Raw genomic sequence first — 21,511 nt, forward strand, 5'->3', positions numbered from 1 at the left:
ATCATTGGCTGTCCCTTCTTAGAGTCTTTTCTAGTTGGGCTGGAAGATTTGGGGCAGCCAGGACCAGGTGCAGAGTCTAATGAGCTTCAGACACTGTGGGCTGGTTTGGGTCCTGAAACCCGGGGCGCCGGGTTAGAGCAACCTAAGTGCTGAACAAGAACCGGGGACCAGTTGGTCAGCAGCCAGGTGGAGCTGCTTCCTCTAGGGGCTCAGCCGCCTGGCGAGCCCCTCCCACCCTCGGTGGACAAAGCGGAGTGCAGGTCCAGGAGCAGCACTCGTCCCCTCACTGAGAGAACTTGGCTTTGCTGACTTAGGCAGGGATGCTGGCCCAGTGCTGGGGTTGGGACAGGACACAGCGTCCTTGGCTCTCCAAGAAGGGAGCAGGTGACCTCCCTCAGGGGCACATCTGAGAGAGGAGATGTGGAGCTATTCTGTCATCTGGGCACAGCCACCTAACAGCGCCCATTTGTCCATCCCATACTTTGAACAGTCTGCAGCAGCCTCCAGGAGGACCACGAGACCCCTACATTTCTCTTTCTTTCTCTCTTTCTTTCTGTCTGGTACTAGGGATTGAACCCAAGGCACTCTACCACTGAGCTACATCTCCAGAGCTTTATTTTTTATTTTTTTAAATTATCTTTTAGTTGATGATGGACCTTTATTTTTATTTATTTATATGTGGTGCTGAGGATCGAACCCAGTGCCTCACACATGCTAGGCAAGCGCTCTGCCACTGAGCCACATCCCCAGCCCTCCAGAGCTTTTTATTTTTTATTTTGAGATAGGGTCTCATTAAGTTGCCCAGGCTGGCCTTGAACTTGTGGTCCTCCTGTGCAGGCTCCCAAGTCACTGGCATTGCATGTGTGTGCCACGATGCCTGACTATTGTGTCTGTTTCATGGACATAGAAACTGAAGCCAAGAATGGACATTACGGGCTGGGAATGTGGCTCAAGCGGTAGCGCGCTCGCCTGGCATGCGTGCGGCCCGGGTTCCATCCTCAGCACCACTCACAAACAAAGATGTTGTGTCCGCCGAGAACTAAAAAAAAGTTAAAAAAATAAAATAAATATTGTAAAAAATATTCTCTCTCTCTCTCCCTCTCCCCCTCCTCTCTATCTCTTAAAAAAAAAAAGAATGGACATTACTTGCTCGTGGTTTTAGCTATTAACCAAAATGCTTGACAAATACAGGAAAAAATAATTGAGGTAGATTTCAAGGATGGCGTCCAGTGAAATTTAAGCTCTTCCTTCCTTCCTTCCTTCCTCCCTTCCTTTTTGCAGTGCTGGAGATCTGACCCAGGGCCTCATGCATGATTGGCAAGTGCTCTACCATTGAGTTATATCACTGCCCCCTTTAAAAATTTTTTATCTTGAGACAGAATTTATCTAAATTGCCCAGGCTGACCTCAAATTTGTGATTCTCCTGCCTCAGCCCCTCAAGTAGCTGGGATTACAAGCATGCACTGCTTGTTTCTGTTAACACGAACTTGTTTATTCCCAGGCCTCGTGAAGCCTAAGACTAGGAGTTTGGGGTCATCCTGCCTGTGCTAGACACCTGCTGGGCCTAGAAATGTTGGTTCTGTAAATAAATGTTGGTTCTGTGGCAGCAGGAGAAGCTCTGAGTTGGAAACTTGGGCCTTCCTAGCACTTACGACCCTTGACTCTGGTGCTAGCAGGAAGCAGTCTGGTCTTGGCAGTGCCTCCCGGACAGGACTCAGGTCCTGGCTCCTTGCATGAACGCAGCATCTCAATATTATGCCTGAGATCTCAGGCCTCTCAACGTGGTAAACAGGCTTGGTCTAAAATTCAGCTTTGCTGGAGTTGACATTCTGCTGGGATTTGGGGGTGACAGGTCTTTCATCGTAGAACCATGGCCCAACTTGTCTGTAATTTCCCTGAGAAGGCCCCAGGGCCGGTGACATCGGCTGTGACTTACTCAAGTCTGGAGCTGGCTGTATTTTGGCACTATGTCAAGGCTGAGCTGGTTCCTCCAACCCCATCTGACATCCCTATAGCTATTAGGAGTCTGAAGAAAAAGTAGTCACAGTGCTCACACTAGTAGCTTTAACCCACTCACTCGTAGCAAGGAAACTGAGCTACAGGGTTCGGTGGCCACCGAGGTGCGAATGTGGTTTCACATCTGAGAGATCTTAGGCAAATGTGGCATCACAGGCTATAATTTTTGAAGACCAATTGTTAACATCTGATTGTATTAATTTATTGAGTGTTTTTTGGACCTTGTGTGATCGAACAACCATCTAAATAAAACAAGATTTACGCAAAAAAAAAAAAAATTCCGCTTTGCCTCTTAACTGCTCGTGTGATTTCAGACAAGTTAATTCCCTTCTCTGAGCTCAATTCTTTATCTGTAAAATTCGAGGAATAGCATCCACCCCATTGGGCTGTGATTAGGGATACATGAGAGAACAGATGTCTAGCATTTTATTTTTTCATTAGCTAAAAAGAAATCTATCAAAATAAAATGTTCTGCCAGGTGTGGTAGTGCATACCTGTAGTTTACTTGAAAGGCTGAGGCAGGAGGAGGCTTGAAAGTTCAAGTCCAGCCTGGGCAATTAGGCAAGACCCTGTCTCAAAGCAAAAAAATAAAATGATCTGGGGATATAGCTCAGTGGTAGAGCGCCCCTGAATTCAATCCCCTGCGCTGCAAAAATAAAAAAAATTAAAAAAGGAAAGAAAGGTCTAATTTTTCTTCTCCTCTTCTTCCTCCTCCTCCTCCTCCTCCTCATCCTCCTCCTCCTCCTCCTCCTCCTTATTATCTTGCATGCTTTCTCAATCTCCTGGCTTCCACAGCCTTGTGGGGAAGACTCTGGGCCCCTGCTGGGTCAAGACACCTGGCTAGCTGAGCCCCCAACTTGCACAGCACATTCTGGGAGGGTGGAGTTGCCCTTTGGACTTGCAGGGAAGCAGCTCAAGCTGGGCCTCAGAGCTGGGAGGCCTGAGTTCTCCTCTCAGCAAGGCCACCAATAGCCATGGGCACATAGGCAGGTCACTTTCCCCTCTAAGGATGAGCTTCCTCACTGATGAGCAGGGACAGTTGTGTCTGACCTGCTGTCCTCACTGGACTGTGGTGAGATGAGAACATCAAAGGGTCAGGCCATATGAGGGCTTATTGCCTTCCAAGGAGGAACAAAGGGTGTTGGAGCCTGGAGGAGCCCCCCTCTGTCCTGCCTCCACGCCTCTGTTTTGAACTCTTCTATTTCTTTACCTGTTCTGTTCATTTGTCCAATATGCATTGACTAAGCACCTACTATGTGCCAGGTAGTCTTTGAGATGCTGGGATACAGCAGAGAACAGAAGAGACAAAATTGCTGGGTGCAATGACGCACACCTATAATCCCAGAGGCTCTGGAGGTTGAGACAGGAGGTTCCTGAGTCCAAAGCCAGCCTCAGCAATTTAGGGAAGCCTTAAGCAACTCAGAGAGATCCTGTTTCTAAATAAAATACAAAAAAGGGCTGGGGATGTGGCTCAGTTAAGCAACCCTGTGTTTAATCCCCAGTACCAGAGAGAGAGAGAGAGAGACCCCTCATGGAACTTCCATTCTAATGGAGAGAGAGAGACACATGGCTGAGAATCAGCCAAACACCCTCTCCTCCCCCTCCACCCTCTCCCTTCTCTGGGCTCCCATGGCCGGTAGGAACACTGGACAGTAATTCCTGACTGTCTTGACAGTGCCATGATGGTTTCTGGCCTCAGGCGCAGGGACTCCATCTCCTTCTCTTCATCCTTGGTACCCAGCTCAGGGACTGGCATCTGGTTGAGACTGGACACTTTTTTTTCTTAATACACAAGTGAATGAAATGACAGGAGTGAATGATTTAGGCCCTGGGCTTCCAGGGTTGACTCATTCATCGAACACATGGCATTGGGTGGCCTGCATATGTGTGAGACTATGGGTGGGGGTGTGGATGTGGGTAGAGCAATAATAAGGCCCTGTCTCTGTCCTGACGGATACTATAAGCTAAAAGGAAATGGCAGAGGGGATGGGGATGGAAATGAGCATCTGTTGAAAGGTAGTCAGACCCTCTGTTATGTGAGTTACTTCTGTTTACCCTCCCAGCAAGGTAGGCATTATTAACCCTGTTTTACAGGTGAAAAAAGAGGCTCAGAGAGGTCAGTAACTTGCCCAGGGTCACAGAAGTAGGCTGTGGCTGATGGAGGTTAGAGGTCATCCAGGCCTTCCTCTTCCCAGTGTAATCAGGACATGAGGCAGGAGATATTTATCTGTGTGTGTGTGTATACACACACACACATATACACACACACATATATATTTATATACATATCAGATATATATCTGTATATATAAGAAGTGGGAGAGGTTCTTGGATTAGGGTCTTAGAGGCTTCTAGGAGGAGAAATTTGTTGAGATCATTGGTAGGACGGGGGTTGGAGAACTCTCTGAGGGTGTGACAACCTTGGAGCCCTGGGAGGGCATCCTTGGGAGCTCTGAAGCTGGCTGATGGTCAAGAGAATAGATTAGCTCTCCTTGCCTGGACTCCCTACTGGACTGAGTGCTCCATCTGGAAGGCTCTGGGCCCATATCCCTGCTGCAGGCTAGATGGCACTAAGCACACCACTTGTTCCCAATCAATGTCATATGCATGGACAGATCTGTCTCTCCTGACCCCTTGGCAAGCAATCAGGGGTGGCTGAGCATCTCCAGACCCACCTTGTTGTACTCAGATTGTCCTAGCTTTCTGGAGTAGTGCCCAAGCCCACTGAGCAATCCAGGGGGTTATAGATGCACCAAACTTGATCCTAGAGCCCTCTGCTGACACTGCTGCAGAAATGGCTCTGAACCAGTGTCCTGAACTTCACTTTCTAAATCACCCAAATGGATCTAGATTACCAGAACCACATTCACATCTGGAGTCTGAGTTGCAAGGAAGTCTGGGGGGAAAAAAAATTAACTTTCCACCTGTGCAGGCTAGAGCACCATGCTAGGAGGGGGGAAGGGAGGCCCAGTGCTAAATCTCCATTTTCACCACCATTTCTGTCATTGCAGAGCTTGTGCTCACCCACCGACACTCTGCCCAGGGTCTGCTCTTGCTTACAACCCTGAGGTTGGAGGTTTCACTTGATTCCTCATTTCTTGGAGCTCCCATCCCAGCAGAAGGTATTTATGTGAAACCCCAGGAAGGCAATCCTGTGTCAGAAGAGCAGGAATATCCTTCTCTTACACACATGGCTTTGTTAAGGCATAATACACATATCATAAAATCCACCCATTTAAAGTGTATAATTCAGGAGACAGATGCTGTAGCTCACACCTGTAATCCCAGTAGCTCGGGAGGCTGAGGCAGAAGGATCACAAGTTTGAGGCTAGCCTTTGAGACACTGTCTCAGGACAAAATAGAAAAAAAAAAAAGGCGGGAGTGGTTCTGGAGGATATGGCTTAGTGGTAAAAGTGCCTCTGAGTTCAATCCCCAGTATTGTCAAAATATGAAAAATAAAATAGTGTACAATTCAATAGTTTCTAGTAAATTTGCAGTGTTGTGCAATCATAACCACAACTATTTTAGAACATCTTCATCATGATACAAGCACACATGCTGCACCCCCACCCCCAGATTGTTACAAGCATTCATCTTGCCCTGTCTATGGATTTGCCTGATTGGGACATTTCATATAAAGGGATCACACACTATGTTGTCCTTGGGCCTGTCCTTCTTTCACTTAGCACAGTGTTTTCGATGTTTATCCATGTCGTAGCCTGTGTCAGTAACTTCTTGACCTTCAGCACATGAAGATAGCCCATGGCATGAGGATACCACATTTTTGTTTATTCAATCATCCGTTGATGGATGTTTGACTTGTTTCCACTTTTTTGGTATTAAAGCTAATGCTCCTCATGGAAATTTGTGTTTTTGTATGAACATATGTTTTTATTTGCATGTTTTTGTATGAACATATGTTTTAAATGCTCTTGGATATATACACTTCATTGTAGAATTGTTGGGTCATATGGAAACTCCCTGCTTAACTTTTTTTTTTTTAACTTTCTTTTTTGTTGTTGTTGTAAATGAACACAATACCTTTATTTTATTTATTTTTATGTGGTGCCCAGTGCCTCACATGTGCTAGGCAAGCATTCTATCACTGAGCTACAACCCCAGCCTTCGCTTAACTTTTTTCTTTGCAGGGGGGCACAGTACCAGGGATTGAATTCAGGAACACTCAATTATTGAGCCACATCCCCAGCCCTGTTTTTAATTTTTTTTTTAGTTGTTGATAGACCTTTATTTATTTATATGTGGTGCTAAGAATTGAACCCAGTGCCTCATACATGCCAGGCAAGTGTGCTACTGCTGAGCCCCAGCCCCAGCCCCTATTCTTTGTATTTTATTTAGAGACAGGATCTCGCTCAGTTGCTTAGCACCTCACCGTTGCTGAGACTGGCTTTGAACTCGCCATCCTCCTGTCTCAGCCTCCTTAGCTGCTGGGATTACTGGTTGTGCCACTGCATCTGGCTCTGCTTAACTTTTGAAGAATTGCTAGTCTAATTTCCACAGCCACTATACCATTTTGCATTCCCATCAGCAACCTACAAATGTTTCAAACTCTCCAAATTCTCACCAACCCTTTTTTCCCTATTTTTTGTGTTTATTCGTTTGTTTAACTATAGCCATTCTAGTAGGTATGATATAGTATTACATTGTATTTTTTTTTTTGGTATTGAGGATTTATCAGAGGGTGCTCTCCCACTGAGCTACATTCCCAGCCCTTTCATTTCTTATTTTGAGACAGGGTGTTGTGAAGTTGCTGAGGCTAGCCTTGTGATCCTACTGCCTCAGCCTCCCAAGTAGCTGGGATTACAGGTGTGCACCACCTTAGAAGATATTGAGAAATATTAAATGAGATGACTGTAAAGCAGTTTGGCCAATAGGAAGCAATGAATAAAATTGTCTCCTGCTTTTTCCTGGCTGCAGAATATTCTGAATGCAGTTGTACATAGTGTGTAGCCTTCTTCTAGTGGCAGATACATAGGTAGATCACTTTTTCCTGTTTCATGCCAGACTGGAAAGGACATCCTGGCAGTGAAGCCTAGTGATGAAGAGTATATTAGCTGTCTTGGATTTGGATCCCTGTGGTGTGTCCTCTTCTTGTCTTCTGTCTTCTTGGAATGATTGAGTTAAGAGGCTGGGTAAAGTGCTCTCAGATGTCACTTGAAGTCATATCTGCAATTTTGTCCATAGAAGGACTGAAAGGTCACAGTGGGTACAGTGAGAGCTGGCACTGCCTATCTCAAGATCTCCCCACCCTCAGTGTGTGAAGAGGCCTACTGGAAACTTCTGACAGACTGACAGCTGGGCTGTCCGGAGATAAGCAAGAGGGTGTCAGGCAGAGGGAGGGAGGTGTCAACCACAGAGCACAGGAGTGGAGAGCACCTCAGCTCAACCCTCAGCCCTGTCCTAGAGTCCCATCCCACTTTGAGCCAGCCGTGGCCCGCAGACCCTCTTCTGACCCAGAGTCCTTTACCTGGTGCCCTTCAAAAATATCCATGTGGCAGAGTTCTTGGGGCCCTGTGCTGACCTGGTCTGGAATTTAGCCGTCTGGCCTCAAGGCTGGAGGCAACCGTGGTCATGGGTTGAAGTTTTTGAGGTTTTTCAGGGAGGAAGTGGGCTTTGGCTGCGGTTCCATTGCCTCCCTCTCTTAGCAAGCCTCTGCCTGGCCTCTACTCTGCTCCCCAGACCCTGCCTTGAGAGCGAGAGGCCTGTTTGCACCACTTTCGATTTCAGCAGCATCCAGCAAGACGTCTTCTTCTTCTTCTTGTTTTAGTTTTCGGCGGACACAACATCTTTGTTTGTATGTGGTGCTGAGGATCGAACCCGGGCCGCACTCATGCCAGGCGAGCGCGCTACCACTTGAGCCACAGCCACATCCCCAGCACTTCTTCTTCTTTTCCTTCTTTCTGGTATTGAGAATTGAACCCAGGGGTTGAACCACTGAGCTCCACACCCAGCCCATTTTATTTTTTTATATTGAGACAGGGTCTCACTGAGTTGCTTAGAGCCTCACTAAGTTGCTGAGTCTGACTTTGAACGTGCAATTCTCCTGCCCCAGCTTCCTAAATCACTGAGATCATAGGCTGCGCTACCATGCCTAGTTAGGGCCGGCAGCTCTTCCTTTCTCTCTTCTTTTCCTTTGGGACTCTGCAACCTCAACTTTGGTCTTGTGATTAAAAAAAAAATGTAGACGTTTAAAGTATGCAACAAAATGCTTTGTGTGTGTGTGTATAGTGAAGCATTACTGTAGTGAAGCAATTAATATACCCATCCTTTCACATACTTACCTTTCATATGTGTGTGGTGCAAATCTACTCTCAGCAAATTTCCAGTATACCCCACAATACTCTCAACAATAGTCTTCATGATGGCCACTAATCTCTAGAATTATCATCCTACCTAACTGCAACTTCATGCCCTTTGATCCCCACCGCCCCTTCTTCCTTTCACCTCTGGCCCTATAATCACCTTTCTATTCTCTTTCTGTGTATTCTAGTTTTGGGTCCTATGACCTTGAGCAAGTTACTCTTCTCTGAGAATCTGTTTTCTTTCTTTTTTTCTTTTTTGTTGTTCTTGCACTGGGATTTGAACCCAGGGGACTTCTGTCACTAAGCCACATCCCCAGTCCTATTTATTTTTTTGAGACATGGTCTTGCTAAGTTGCTAAGGATCTTGATAAGTTGCTGAGGCTGGCCTCAAACTTGCAATCTTCCTGCCTCAGCCTCCCCAGTCAGTGGGGTTACAGGCTGCGCCACTGTGCCCAACTCAAGAATCAGTTTTCTTGCCTTCAGGGTCACTGCGCTAATGGAACGAAGCAAAGCAGGTCGAGTTCTTTGCCCGATTGCTGGCACATGGTTCTAATGCTGTGAGCAATTATCATGGTATTGCATAGGATGGAGGGTGGGGAGCTGGCATTGCATGAGGGCGATGGTCCCTAACCAAAGAGGTGTTAATGAATAAAGCAATAAAACAAAATGTTTCTCAAGTCCTGCCCAAATTCTGATCTTCCAAAGTGGTCCTGTCCTGGAATACCCATCCCCACTTAACATTTTTAGGAGGATGTCTTGCAGAAATTTGCATCATTAGGCAAAGAGTGATATAAAATACTAAGCTACCCACTTGTATCAAGTACCTGCTTTGGGCCAGAAGCCAGAGAGTTTAAGTGACTTGCTGAGGCCACCCAGCTAGGATTAATCTAGCAAAGCTAATATTCTTTTTTTTTTTTTTGGTACTGGAGATTGAACTCAGGGGCACTCAACCACTGAGCCACATCCCCAGCCCTATTTTGTATTTTATTTAGACACAAGGTCTCACTGAGTTGCTCAGCATCTCACTTTTGCTGAGGCTGGCTTTGAAATCGTTTGTGGTCCTTATGCTTCAGTCTCTTAGCTGCTGGGATTATAGGCGTGCACCACCATGCCTGTCTAAAGAGCTAATATTGGGACTGGAGTTGAGGCTCAGTGGTAGAGCACTTGCCTAGCACGTGTGGGCACTGGGTTCGAGTCTCAGCACCACATTAAATAATAAAAAATAAAGATATCATGTCCATGCACAGCTAAAAATATTTATAAAGAAAATTTTTTAAAAAGAGCTAATATTCTTAACCACTGTGTACATGGACTTGGTAGGGAGGTCATGTCCAGGCTTGTGTGGATAAGAGAAAAATGGGAGTCCACTTCTGATCACAGTGGAATTGCCACAGAGCATGTATGTCCTTGCTGTGGAATACCAAACAGACAAGAAAAAGCAGGAGGTAAATATGTATGTGCCCAACATGAATGGTGGCCATTACTGGATAGAAAAAGCAGCAGAATAATATATGTTATACAACCTCATGTTTGTATAAAAACAAAACTTTAAAAATCCATCTACTTGTGGAGCATGGTGGTACATACCTTTAATCCCAGCTACTTGAGAGGCTGAGACAGGAGTATCACAAATTTTAGGCCAGCCTAGGCAATTTAGTGAGACCCTGTCTCAAAATAAAAATAAAAAAGAGCTGAGAGTGTAGCTCAGTGGTAGAGCAATTGCCTAGCATGTGTGAGGTGTTGGGTTTAATCACCGTACTGTGTGTGGGTGGACACACACACACACACACACAAATCCATTTACCTGTTTGTTGATTCACAGAAAAAAATGTCTGGAAGGATAAACATTGAACAGCACACACTGACCACTGGTAAGTGTAGAGAAAGGAGAGCTTCTATTTTTTTGCTTGCATATTCTTTGTTGTGAAAAGTTCACTGCTAATATGTATCCTTTTGTAATTAACAGAAGAAAGAAAAAAGTCAGTGGGTAGTGAGCACCAGGAGCCTGGGACCCCACACCCTCCAGCCCTGGCTCACTCTCCCTCCCTTCCACGAGCACCCCCAGTCCTCCTCGGGTCACTGAGGTCATTTCATCTGGGTCAAGGCATCTGGTCAGTCTCCTGGGTTAGAAGGTCACAGTCCTACCCTGTGCTTCTTCCTGGACAAGGTGACATTACAGTTAGGCCTGTGGCCTCACAGGGCCTGGAGGCCAAAGAGATGGAGGATCAGGCAGGGATCTGGAGATGGGAACAAAATTGGGCTTGGTAGGTCAGAGGCTCTTTTTGAGTGGGAACCTCAGAGACTGTCCTCAGCCCCACTCCAGGACACTTCTTAGCCACGCCAGGGGACTCAGGATTGGAGACCAACAGGCTACACCGACTTTGGTGAGAGTTGGGGGCAGACTGTGATGCCAGGCGCAGGTGGAACTGGCAGATGGAAATCAAAGGTGTGTGTAGGTCTTCTTGGCGATGTGGGTGGGGTCTTCTTCAGTACACAGGTGGGCCCTTACTCCCCTGTGATCTCCAGCAAGGCTGTAGTGGAGGCTGGCCAGAGGCCTGCGAGTCGGGAAGGGCTCTGGCTTTGGGGCATAGAGTTTTGGTGAGCCCAGACTGCATGCAGGACTGTCAGATTAGTAATTGGAAGAGGGCTGAGGAGTTGGGGTGGGAAAGACCAGAGGGGGCTGCCTAGGCACAGCAACTGCAAGTCAGAAGAGGGAGTATGAAGCTCAGAATTGATGGGGTGGGTGTGGTAGTGGAGGCAGCTGGCATCACCAAGAAAGGTAGAGTCTGAGATTTGGCACTAGAGTTCTTGGCTGCTTGCTGTGTGACTCTGGGTGAGTTCCTTACTCTCTCTGAGTTTTCTGTTGATTGTGGGAATGATAAAACCAACCACACTGGCTTATCATGAAGATTAAATGAGATAAAGCTTCCGAAGCCCCTAACACAGTGCCGGGCACATAGTAAGTAAACTGCTTGTAAAGGTTGCTACCTTTACATCTGTGATCCTTGGGGTATTCTAGCCTGCACCCTGTTTCTTCATCCTCTATTCTAGGCATATAGGATGTGGTGTTCTTGGTTGTAAGCATATAGAAGCCATTTCCGGAGGATTTAAGCAGAAAAGGGATTCATTTTTAAGATTCTGGAGAAGCTTACAGAAGTACTGGGAAGGCTGGAGAGCCTGGGTTTTGGAACTGGATGGATCAAGGGAGGCTGAGAGCAGCCGGGACCCCAGCCCAGGACCAGCCCAGCAGGGCTTGGCAGGCTCCTCTGAACTCCCTTCTTTCTCCTCTGCCCTGAAAACCAAATGTTCCCTGGAAGCCTGGAAGAGGAGTCTCCCCTTACCTGGCACCTAAGGGCCAGTGGCTTTTGATCCACAATATGGGTGGGGCATATGGCTGGCTGGTCTGTGTGTGCCTGCATTATGTGCTGGGGGAGAGTGTTGGAATTAGACATTTGCTATTGTGGCTTTTACAGTGGGAGGTTCCTTCTGTCTCCCTGAAGACTCCTGTTGCAGGGAAGTCGCTGTTTATACAAAAAATCCTGGCAAAGTCTACACAGGAAACAAAAATGAATTGATAATGGTTCCTGTCCTTGAGATGCTCACAGACACACAGGGGTCAGTTTCTGGGCAAATAACCGTGACAATGACAGAGGCCATGGTGGAGGTGAGTACAAGCTCTAGGGCTGAGTTGGCAGAGAACCATGTGCCCCTTGACCATGGCAGAGTCTGAGCTATCCCTGTTCCAGGCCACCTGTGTGGCACAGCTGAGGTGCAGTTTGATGGGACTTGTTGGGACTGTCAGTTTGGTCCAGACTTGGAACTTGGGTGATGCTCAAGGTGTGACATACCTTCTCATGCTCATAAGATTAATGAAATTATGGATCTATATAGCTACTTCCTGGCCTGATTTATGTGTGTGTGTTCGTGTGTGTGTGTGTATGTGTCACCCCAGAGGTGCTCTTACCACTGAATACATCCCTAGCCCAAGTTGCCAAGGCTAGCCTTGAACTTAAGATCCTCCTGCCTCAGTCTCCCAGGCTGCTGGGGTTATAGGTATGAATCCTCAAGCCTGGTGTGTCTTATACCCATTTTGCTGTATCCTTGAATTATCTCTTGCCCTCTTGGGGCCTCAGTTTTCTATCTGGATTTGAGAGTAGAATTTCCCAGGATGAGATGGGACATTTTATTTATTTATTTATTTTTGGCAGGGGGACAATGTGTTTGATGTGGGAAGACATGGTTGTTGTGTCCTGGGCCTCTTTTCTGTGAGCTCATTGCCTGCCCCATTCTCCATCTCAGCCTGTATCCTTCTATGTTGCCTATTCTTGTCTCTGCCTGTTCCTGACCCTGCCTGTCACCATCACTACCTTCCCTGTGGTCATCACTGCCTGCTCCTGTCTCAGCTTGGCCTTCATCCCCAAAAGGACCCCAACTTCTGCCTTTGAGCCCTGGTCTGTTCTTCTTCTCAGCCATCCAGTTTCTCTGAGAACAGAGCTAGCACCCCTAGCACCCACTACACGCTCACACTGAAATGCCAGTAGCTCAATTCGCTGCATTCCGAATCCCACGGAGTCATCCTGTAGAGTCACCACTGGGAGGTACAGCTTGCGGAGGATCCCCCTTATCAGGTCTCCTAGGCCCCCAGGCCTGCCTGCCCCCCTCTTCCTCTTTGAGGCAACTTCAAATGTAGCATCTTCCTGTCTTCTCTCACACCTGCTGGGGCCTCAGCCACGGCAGCAGCCTGCCTGCCCACCTCTTCCCTCCCCAGCCAGAGAGGATGGCTGCCTGGCCAGGTATTTGTACCTGTTTTGAAACCTGAGGCAGGTTGGGGAGGAGTCGGGAAAGAGGCAAAGGAAAAGGGGTTTTGGAGGGCTGAGACACTGGAGGGAGGGCTTTAGGGTCTGAGAGGCATTTGGGCTTGAAGGGGAGGATGGTCACCGAGAGGAAGCAGTCTTGGGGGCCTTCGAGGGGAGCTCTGGCCTTGAAGAGGCCCTGGCTGTGCATAGGGCCTCTTCCTGTCAGGCGGCCAGGGGTTCCTGAGGACCTGGACTCCCTCTCTCAGGTTTCCTGTCTGCTGAGGGATCTGCACACTGCAGTTTGGGTGACAGGACCCTGAGGTTTCCGCAGCTGCCCAGGAAAGCCATCTGGGTGAAACAATGGAGGGGAGCCCCCATTTTTTTGTGGGGATTGAACCCAGGGCCTGTGAGTGCAAGGCAAGCACTCCACCAACTGAGCTGCATCCCCAGCCCTGCCCTTTCTCCATGGAAAGAGGTGGCGCCTCCATTCTCCGTGACCCTGAGGAATCTAAATGTTCCCTAGGAACCTCCATGAGGATCTCCCTCTCTTTTCTCAAGCCACCTCTGCTTCTCACTTCTCATTGGTTAGTCTGCACTTAATGCCATTTCTGCACCTACCAGGAGAGCATCACTGGCTTCTAAATGTCGGCACCAACCCTTACACATCCACCAGGCCAACGCTCCATTTTGAAGATAGGGAAACTGAGACCAGGAGGGAAAGTGATCTGCCCATGGTCACAAGGCATGTTGGTGGAAGAGCCAGTCCTAGACCCCAGGCACCTTCCTGGAGTACCTTTCTGGCTCACCTTGACTCACCTGTCTTCCCAGTAGGTAGGGGTTGGGGCATGAGGGGAAAATCAGCTGCACAACTGGGTTGTTGCCACAAGACCAGGACCTGCCGGGAAAGGGAGTTCCCAGTCTCCCGGCTGACTTTTAGCTCTGCCAAGGCCTTCAGGTAGGATGGGGTCCCAGTCTTCTCTTTGAGGACAGTCTGCTGATGAAAGGAGGTGACATTAGGAAGAAGTGGAGGTGTCTGAATGCCTCCTTGGTCCTGAGTGTCCCCTCCTCTAGGCACATCATGGGGATATGCCCTTGAAGTTTAAAGACCCTGTGTCCATGCCATAGGGACCCAGACCCTCCTGTGGCAATAAAAAAGAGAAAGGTTATACAGAAGGCTTGGCTGATATGACCATGGCCTTGGGCTTTAGTGGGAGAGGGCTCAGGGCCATACTGTAGTGCTTACAGTCTTGGATGAGAATTTTCCCCAAGTTCACCTTGGTTCCATTTAAAACAAAGAGTAGAGGGCAGGGGATGTGGCTCAAGTGGTAGCGTGCTCGCCTAGCATGCGTGAGGCACTGGGTTCAATTCTCAGCACCATAAAAAAAATAAAGATATTGTGTCCACCTAAAACTAACTAACTAACTAACTAAATAAAACAAAGAGTAGATGATCTGAAATATACCAGAGACCAGGGTGATCAGGTGTAGGGGGCGGGGAGGGAGAACAGATGGGTGGTGGGGGAGGGGAGGACAGTCTTGCAGGGGGTGAGAAAGTCCTTTGGATGAAGAAAGGGGTACAATTTGAATGACAGATATGTGGGGTGGCAGGTCTTAGCTTCTTCAGAAACCAAACTAGAGGTGGGACCACCCAAGAGACCCCCAAGTCCCAGCCACCAGTCTCAGAGCCCCTTGCCCTCCAGGTCTTCTTGAACTTCGGGCCACTTCTAGGCACAGTGGATGCTTGAGGCCTGTCCTCTGCCAGCTGGATGTGTCCCTTGCCGCTGGCACCAGCTGGATCTGTCCTGCTGGCCTGCCACCAGAGCCTGTATCTGTGTGCCCTGCAGACAGCATCCCTAGGCACAGCCCCTCAGGGTCTTAGAGTACTCCTGGAGCCAGAGTGGGCTACACCTTGGGGGATGGTTGGGTGGGGCAAGGGAGGGGAGGGGACTCTGGTCACTGGTAAGGACAGAGCCTCAGGCATACTTCCAGGTTTTGGCCTGTGGGTCTGACTGCAGCTGCAGGGACTTCCCAGGTGGTGATACCTGAGCCAGAGGGGTGTACTGAGCTGGTGTCGCTGAAGTCATGGGGGGAAGAGCTTTGTCTGCCTAGAGTTTGAACTAGAGGAGTCAATTATAAGATAAGAACCCTGGGCTGGGAGACAGGGCTTAGGGTCATGTTTCTGCCCTTTCTAGTTCCATGGCTTTGTGCACATCCCTGAGGCCTGTTTCTTCATCCATAAAAGCTGATCTCATTTTTGCCTACATTCTCCGTTTGTGATAATACATCCTTTCCTTATGTGACTAAGACCTCCCAGAGGGCAGGGACTCTCCTTCTGTGTCCTTTATTTCTGGGATCCCAGCACAAAGCAGAGTGAGACAGCACAGCCAAGTCCACTGAGTGAATAGGTGAGGATCCAACTGGAGAATCTACTTTTAACTACTCTTTTCTTTTTAGTCTTTTACTCTTTTCTTTTCCATACTGGGGAAATCCAGGGCCTCAGCAAGCGCTCGACCACTGAGCTCTACCTACTGCCCAAACATTTTACTTTTTATCCCTCTGTGCCTTTTTCTTAACCTATTATATCTCAGTTTCCCTTGCTAGCTGTTCTACTTACCTCCTAAATATTTTCATATCTAGAGTCCTCCCCTTCTCTCCTCTCCTCTTCCTTCTCATCTCCTCTTCCCTTCTTCTCTTGTCTTTCCCATCCTCTCCTCCCATCTTCTTTCCCCTATCCTCTCCTTCCTCTCTTTCCCTCTCCTGTTCTCATCTAGAATAGCACTTTTTGATAGGACTCCTCATGACAGTGGGCCTAGTCTATGTCTATGCCACTCAATACTATAACCCACTGTGTACTTTAAGTGTGACTAGTACAGCCAGGCACAGTGGCACATGCCGGTAATCCCAGTGACTTGGGAGGCTGAGGCAGGAGGATTGCAAATTTGAGGCCAGCCTCAGCAAATTAGCAAGATCCTAAGAAATTTAATGAGACTCTCTCTTGAAATTTAAAAACAAAAAGGGCGGGGGGAGCTGGGGATGTGGCTCAGTGGCAAAGCACCCCTGGGTTCAAGTTCCAGTTAATTAATTAATTTGTTTACAAAATTAATTAATTAATTAATATAATAAAATAAAAATAAGTGTGACCAGTAAAAGTGAAGAACTGAATATTTTATTAAATTTTATTTTAATGTCAATTTAATCCCATGGGTTTGGACACAGATCTGGCATTACCGTATGTGATCTCATCTGAGCCCCTGGCATCCCAAGTTCTGTCTCCAGCTAGGCCCTCTCCTTTCAGCCACAAACCAGCTGATCCAACTGCGCACTTGACTTCTTACCCTGGATATCTGTCAGGCTTCTTGAACTGTTTTCTCTCCCTGAAATTGTCAACAGGAATGCGAGCAGCTTTCATTGGCAAGTGCAATAGCTGGGGAAGGGAGAGGTGCCTTGCCCAGGGGGCTCCACCCAGCTTACAGGCCGGAGTTCTTTTCCAGCCCTGGACTGGGCAGGTCTGATGTGGGACAGACGTTTACTCCAGGCTGTGGGGGCTTCACAGTCTTCTCTTTTCTGCTCAGGGCACCCGCCACTGGGGCTGCATGCCATCTTCACCGATGATGAGAAACTTGCAGCCAAGTACCACCTGAGCAGGAATGAGATGGGCAACCAGCCAGAAAGGGCTGGCCAGGGGCCATTCTTCCCTCCTCACAACAGCTCCTCCCCGACCCTCTGGCTGAATGGAACGAGTCCTGGCCCCTCAGTTTTCTGCCCCTGCCCTCCTCTCACCCCCATCTCCAAGGAGCTTCTACTCAGCCTCCACCCCTTCTATCCTGGGTACCCTCTGCTCCTGCCTCCACCTTACCTGTTCACCTATGGGGCCCTACCTTCTGTCCAATGTCCCCATCTCTTCATGTTGCCCCAAGACACTTCCTACTCCACCGTGGCTGCATCCTGCTTGCTGAGGACAGTCAATGATCCTGAGCACTACAGTCCCCAGCGGGAGACCTTGCTTCTGTACCCTGGGGCCCTCCAAGCCTCTGGCCAAACCCTGCCCTCTCAGGCTAAGGATCGAGACCCAGGAGCTGCCCAAACCTCCTCCCTGGGGATGGGGAGTGCTGGTGTGGCAGCTCCAGCAAAGCGGACCCCTCTGGGCTCCAGGGAAGGCACTGCAGGGCTGTCCTACCCGCTGAAGAAAGAGAACGGCAAAATCCTGTATGAGTGTAATGTGTGCGGCAAGAGCTTCGGGCAGCTCTCCAACCTCAAGGTATCTGCCTCCTGGGCTCTGCTTCCCCTTCAACCCTCCCATGCCCCTTAACCTCCCCTTAATGTCTCTCAGGGAGGATTCTAGAAACCTCCCGGGTTCTAAAATCAAGGACTTGAAAGCTGGAAGGCACTCCTGGGCAGCCTCTAGGTCCATGTGACCTTGGAACTGTTCATCTGTCCAGGTGGAGACACAGCATAAAATGGTCGACTCAGTCCTGTTGGCCCTCGAAGTCTGCCTCTGTTAACAAGGGAAAATGAGGCTCTGTGAGCAGGGTTTTCCAAAGTTACTGTACCGCAATGCGGGGGTTAGCTTTGATATCAGTCTCTCAACACCTAGTGCAAAGCCATTTCCTGGACAACCATTTTTTTTCTGGACTTCCAGTTAAGACTGTTTATTTATTGAAGGTCAGATGAGGGATGGGTAGATTTGGGTGAATCTATACCACAGACCTGACGGTCAACATTTTTCAAGGGGATGCTCATTATCTGTACCTTCCAGCAGGGGCGCACATGGCCCTATCTCTGTTAAAAAACCCAGATTGGCATCCACTGGAGTTGAGGAAAGTAGTGGTTATTGGGGAACAGCCCTGCTGGATCCTCTAGGGCAGGAGTTCTTAAACTTTAACCAGCCTCAATTCACCTGGAGAGCTAGTAAGCCTGTGGATTCCCAGGCCCGCAGATTTTGAGATTTGACTCAGCTCCGCTGGTGGGGGGAGGAGCTGGGAATCTGCATTTTACATGCTCCCAAGGCAATACTGATGCCACTGGTCTGTGGACCATCCCTGAGCAGCAGGGCTCCAGGACACCTGGGCTACTCTTTACTTGACCTCCTTTTCCCTGCCATCTCTCTTGCAGGGCAGTGGGAGTATCTGGGAGTGATTGACAGGCTCTGAGGGAGGTGATGGGAAGGCAAGGGGATGGAGAGTCCTGGATGCCAACAAGGGGTCCTGTGGGGATGTGGGAAGAGGTCTGGAGAGGACCCCAGGTCATGCTGGGGGCTCTGGGCAGCGTCATCCCATCCCTGGCTCAGGTCCACCTGCGTGTGCACACCGGGGAGCGTCCATTCCAGTGTGTCCTGTGCCAGAAGAGCTTCACTCAGCTCGCCCACCTGCAGAAGCACTACCTGGTGCATACTGGGGAGCGACCCCACGAGTGTGTGGTGAGACCCTCTTCCCCTCCCCTGTACTCCTGTAGCCTGGTGAGCAATGCTAGGCCCTGGAGGGTGGCACCTGGGCCTCCATTCTTCAGTCCCCCTGAAAAAAAAAAAAAGAGAGAGAGACAAGAAAGGAAGTGGGACATTGGGACTAGGGAAGGGAGCTAAGGCAGGATGAGTCTGAGCCCTGTCATCTTGGAATGAATGAAATTGGAGGAGGGAGTTGAGATGTATGTCTGTGAAGGGAGAAAAGTCAAGTTTGGGTCCTGGAGAATGCATCCCGTTACCCACTTCCCAGGGTTGTTGATCAATGTAGGTCCCTCCTTCAAGTGTGACCCCATCCCTTGCGAGGTCAGAGAGCAGGAATTCTCTCCTCCTTTTACAGGGGCGGAGATGAGCCTATGAGTCTAGGCTACAGGATCAGATTACTTATGTTCAAATCCTAGCTCCTCCTCCAATTTGCTGTGTGACTTTTGGATAGGGGCTTCACTCTTCTGAACTTTTGCTTTCTCAATAGTTGTGTTAGTACCTAGTTACACTTCCCTAGAAGTGTAACTACACTCCTCCAGAAGACTCTGTGAAACCAATTTCTGGCATGTTCAGCCCCCAGTAAATGTTAATTACATCCACTGACGCTGCAGCCTCACGCACAGGGTTCTATATGATTAACTCATTCAAGCTCCCCTAACTATGAGGTTAGGAGTTACTAGTCATATGTTACCAATAATGAGAGGAAGGCTAGAGAGGAGTCACAGGAAGTAAAGAACTCCAACCCCCATCTGCCTGGCTCTAATGTGCCAGATACTGTGGGTTCCAGGGAGAAATCACCAGGGAAGTCTTCCAACCCTGCATTGACAGGGAGGCAGGTAGAAAGGGGTGTTTTCAAGATGGGGAGGAGGAGAGACATCCTGAGCCAGCCCAAGGCCAGGGCTGATGCCGGTGCCATTTCCATCAGATGTGCCACAAGCGCTTCAGCAGTTCCAGCAACCTCAAGACCCACCTGCGCTTGCACTCCAGAGCCCCGCCTTTCCAATGCAGTGTCTGCCCAAGACGCTCCGCCCAGCACATTCATCTGAAGCTGCACCATTGGCTACACAAGCCCCAGCCCTGCAACCTCTCTCACACCCACTTGCCCCTGGCCTCTCTCTCCTCCTGCCTTGCCCATTGGCACCAGGGAGCACTAGATCTTGTAATGGCGCCATCAGAGAAGCAGACGAATGGCCTGAGACATGGACAAAGTCAAGGTGTCCTCAGCATCCCAGGGAAAGCCAGGGTAGCCAGCCTGAGTGGTGGCACCAGGATGGCCCTGGGAAATAGGCAGGGGCAAAGCAATTAAAGGATTTTCTCAGTGACGAGTTGGGGCCTCCTGAATTTCTCCAGTGGCGGGGGAAGTCGCCATGTATTCACCAGATCTTACATCTCACATCTCACCTGGGAGCAGGTCAGGGGACACAACTGCAAAGAGGCTGGGTTCCTGAAGCCATCTACCTCGGGCAAGGTTTGGTTCCATTCGTGGTCTATGACCTAGATGGAACCAAGCCCTCCATCCCAACTCACCGATGGACAGTCCAGCCCTCCAGGACTCTGCCAGGTGCAGACCATGCTGCCTGCCCAGCAAGGGGCACTTTGCCATCCTTTCCAAACAGCATTTCCAACACCTGCCCAGATGTTCCTTTGCTGCTTCCAACCACCTTTCAATCTCACAGCTCTACTCAACCACCATGCCCTCTCAGTTGACACTCCCTGTTCCTCCAAGATATCACTGTCCACCGTTTTTGGGGAGGGCGGTCATGGGGTGGAGTGGTACTGGGAATCGAATCCAGGGATGCTTAACCACTGAGCCACATCCCCAGCCCTATTTTGTATTTTATTTAGAGACAGGGCCTCTCTGAGTAGTTTAGGGCCTCATTAAATTGCTGAGGCTGGCTTTGAACTCCCAATTCTCCTGCCTCTCCTGAGCTTCTGAGATTACAGGTGTGCACCACCAAGCTTGGCATCACTATCCACTCATGACCCAAAACTTGATGTCCCCTCTGTACCAGGACCAGTCACCACAGAGGGCAAAGGCAAAGCGAGAGGCGAGTTCAGGGAAGGAGTGGACGCGGGGTAGGGCTGCAGGCCAGAAGAACTATCAAAGAGAGCCTGGGGAATTGGGGCCCTCTTTGATAGCCTTTCTCCCCTGCGGTCCCCGGGGATCCTGTCAACTGTGCAAGGTGTTCCTCACCTTGTGAGTCAGACAGGCAGAGTCAGGTGTGGAAGGGCACAGGCTAGGAGGCAGTAGGCCCAGTTTATAGCCACCATAAACTAAGGCTATTATTAAAGACAAATTTTCACAGACGGGTTCTCTGGTCGACTTCCGGCAGAGGGCGCCAGTCGCGGCCCCAGTCGTGGGTTTCGGAGTGGCTTTCCCGCCGCGGTGCGGAGGGAGGTCCGCGCTGTGTCACAGGCAGCTCCAGGACCGAAAGGGAGAGTGCTTTCGCAGGGTACCCACCACGGAGGGGCCACGGCAGTTTGGCTTCGGCCCCACCAGTAGAGCAAGTCCGGGGTCTAAGCCACCTCCTCGCACCCTTGGCCCTAAGCGGGCCGGCAAGCTCCCCGGCTAGGCCCCGCCCACTCGACAAGGGCACGCCCTTTCCGACCCGGCCCCGCCCCGCCCCGCGCAGGTCCGGCCTTGGGGTGCCCCTTGCTCAGCCGCGCCTCCCGGCCCCTGTTCACCGCAGGTTCCTCTTCCCAGTCCCACCTGGTGCGGGTCCAGCCCCTCCAGTGCGCACACCGCATCTGCCCCTGGCGCCTCCGGAGGCCTGAAGAAACAGTGCGGACTTGGCAGAGAGCAGGGGCTGCGAGTGGGGTGGTGCACAGCCAGAGTCCCTGGGGTTGGGCAGAGGTCACCCCCTGCCCCAGGGCATGGACAGCACCTCGGTCAGGTCCCCGCCCGGGGCGGGCCGAGCGGCTGTTTGCTAAGGGGGGCGG

General features: G+C 49.7%; 1 protein-coding gene, 1 long non-coding RNA gene and 1 pseudogene across 3 annotated transcripts; 2 read left to right on the forward strand and 1 right to left on the reverse strand.

The window, feature by feature from the left end:
• Positions 1–1,870: 1,870 nt before the first annotated feature.
• LOC124109708 (ATP synthase subunit g, mitochondrial-like) lies at positions 1,871–2,186 on the forward strand (annotated as a pseudogene).
• A 14,092-nt stretch (positions 2,187–16,278) lies between these two features.
• Positions 16,279–21,467, reverse strand: LOC124110217 (uncharacterized). Of its 2 annotated transcripts, XR_009224339.1 has the most exons (4): positions 21,282–21,467; positions 17,502–17,626; positions 16,603–16,768; positions 16,279–16,505 (listed from the first exon to the last, which is right to left on the reverse strand). It is a non-coding gene; the product is annotated as an uncharacterized LOC124110217 (long non-coding RNA). The 2 variants fall into 2 exon arrangements; XR_006857222.2 differs by lacking the exon at positions 21,282–21,467 and having other exon boundaries at positions 17,502–18,432.
• Positions 16,503–19,896, forward strand: Znf683 (zinc finger protein 683). Its single transcript, XM_046469396.2, has 3 exons — positions 16,503–17,389; positions 18,419–18,547; positions 19,497–19,896. Exons 1-3 carry the CDS (start codon positions 16,643–16,645, stop codon positions 19,875–19,877), a joined length of 1,257 nt encoding a protein of 418 aa, XP_046325352.1. The 5' UTR covers positions 16,503–16,642; the 3' UTR covers positions 19,878–19,896.
• Positions 21,468–21,511: the final 44 nt, after the last annotated feature.

Source organism: Marmota monax, unplaced genomic scaffold (genome assembly GCF_021218885.2).
Source record: "Marmota monax isolate L192 unplaced genomic scaffold, Marmota_monax_Labrador192_F-V1.1 WCK01_AAM20220418_F8-fsc00008, whole genome shotgun sequence".
Classification (NCBI taxonomy): domain Eukaryota; kingdom Metazoa; phylum Chordata; class Mammalia; order Rodentia; family Sciuridae; genus Marmota; species Marmota monax.

Bases quoted from the DNA above. Each gene is read 5' to 3' on its own strand.
- Znf683 (XM_046469396.2), top strand. From the start codon at position 16,643: ATGTGGGACAGACGTTTACTCCAGGCTGTGGGGGCTTCACAGTCTTCT. The intron at 17,390-18,418 runs GTATCTGCCTCC...TCCCTGGCTCAG, and splicing joins GGCAGCTCTCCAACCTCAAG to GTCCACCTGCGTGTGCACAC. The intron at 18,548-19,496 runs GTGAGACCCTCT...CATTTCCATCAG, and splicing joins AGCGACCCCACGAGTGTGTG to ATGTGCCACAAGCGCTTCAG.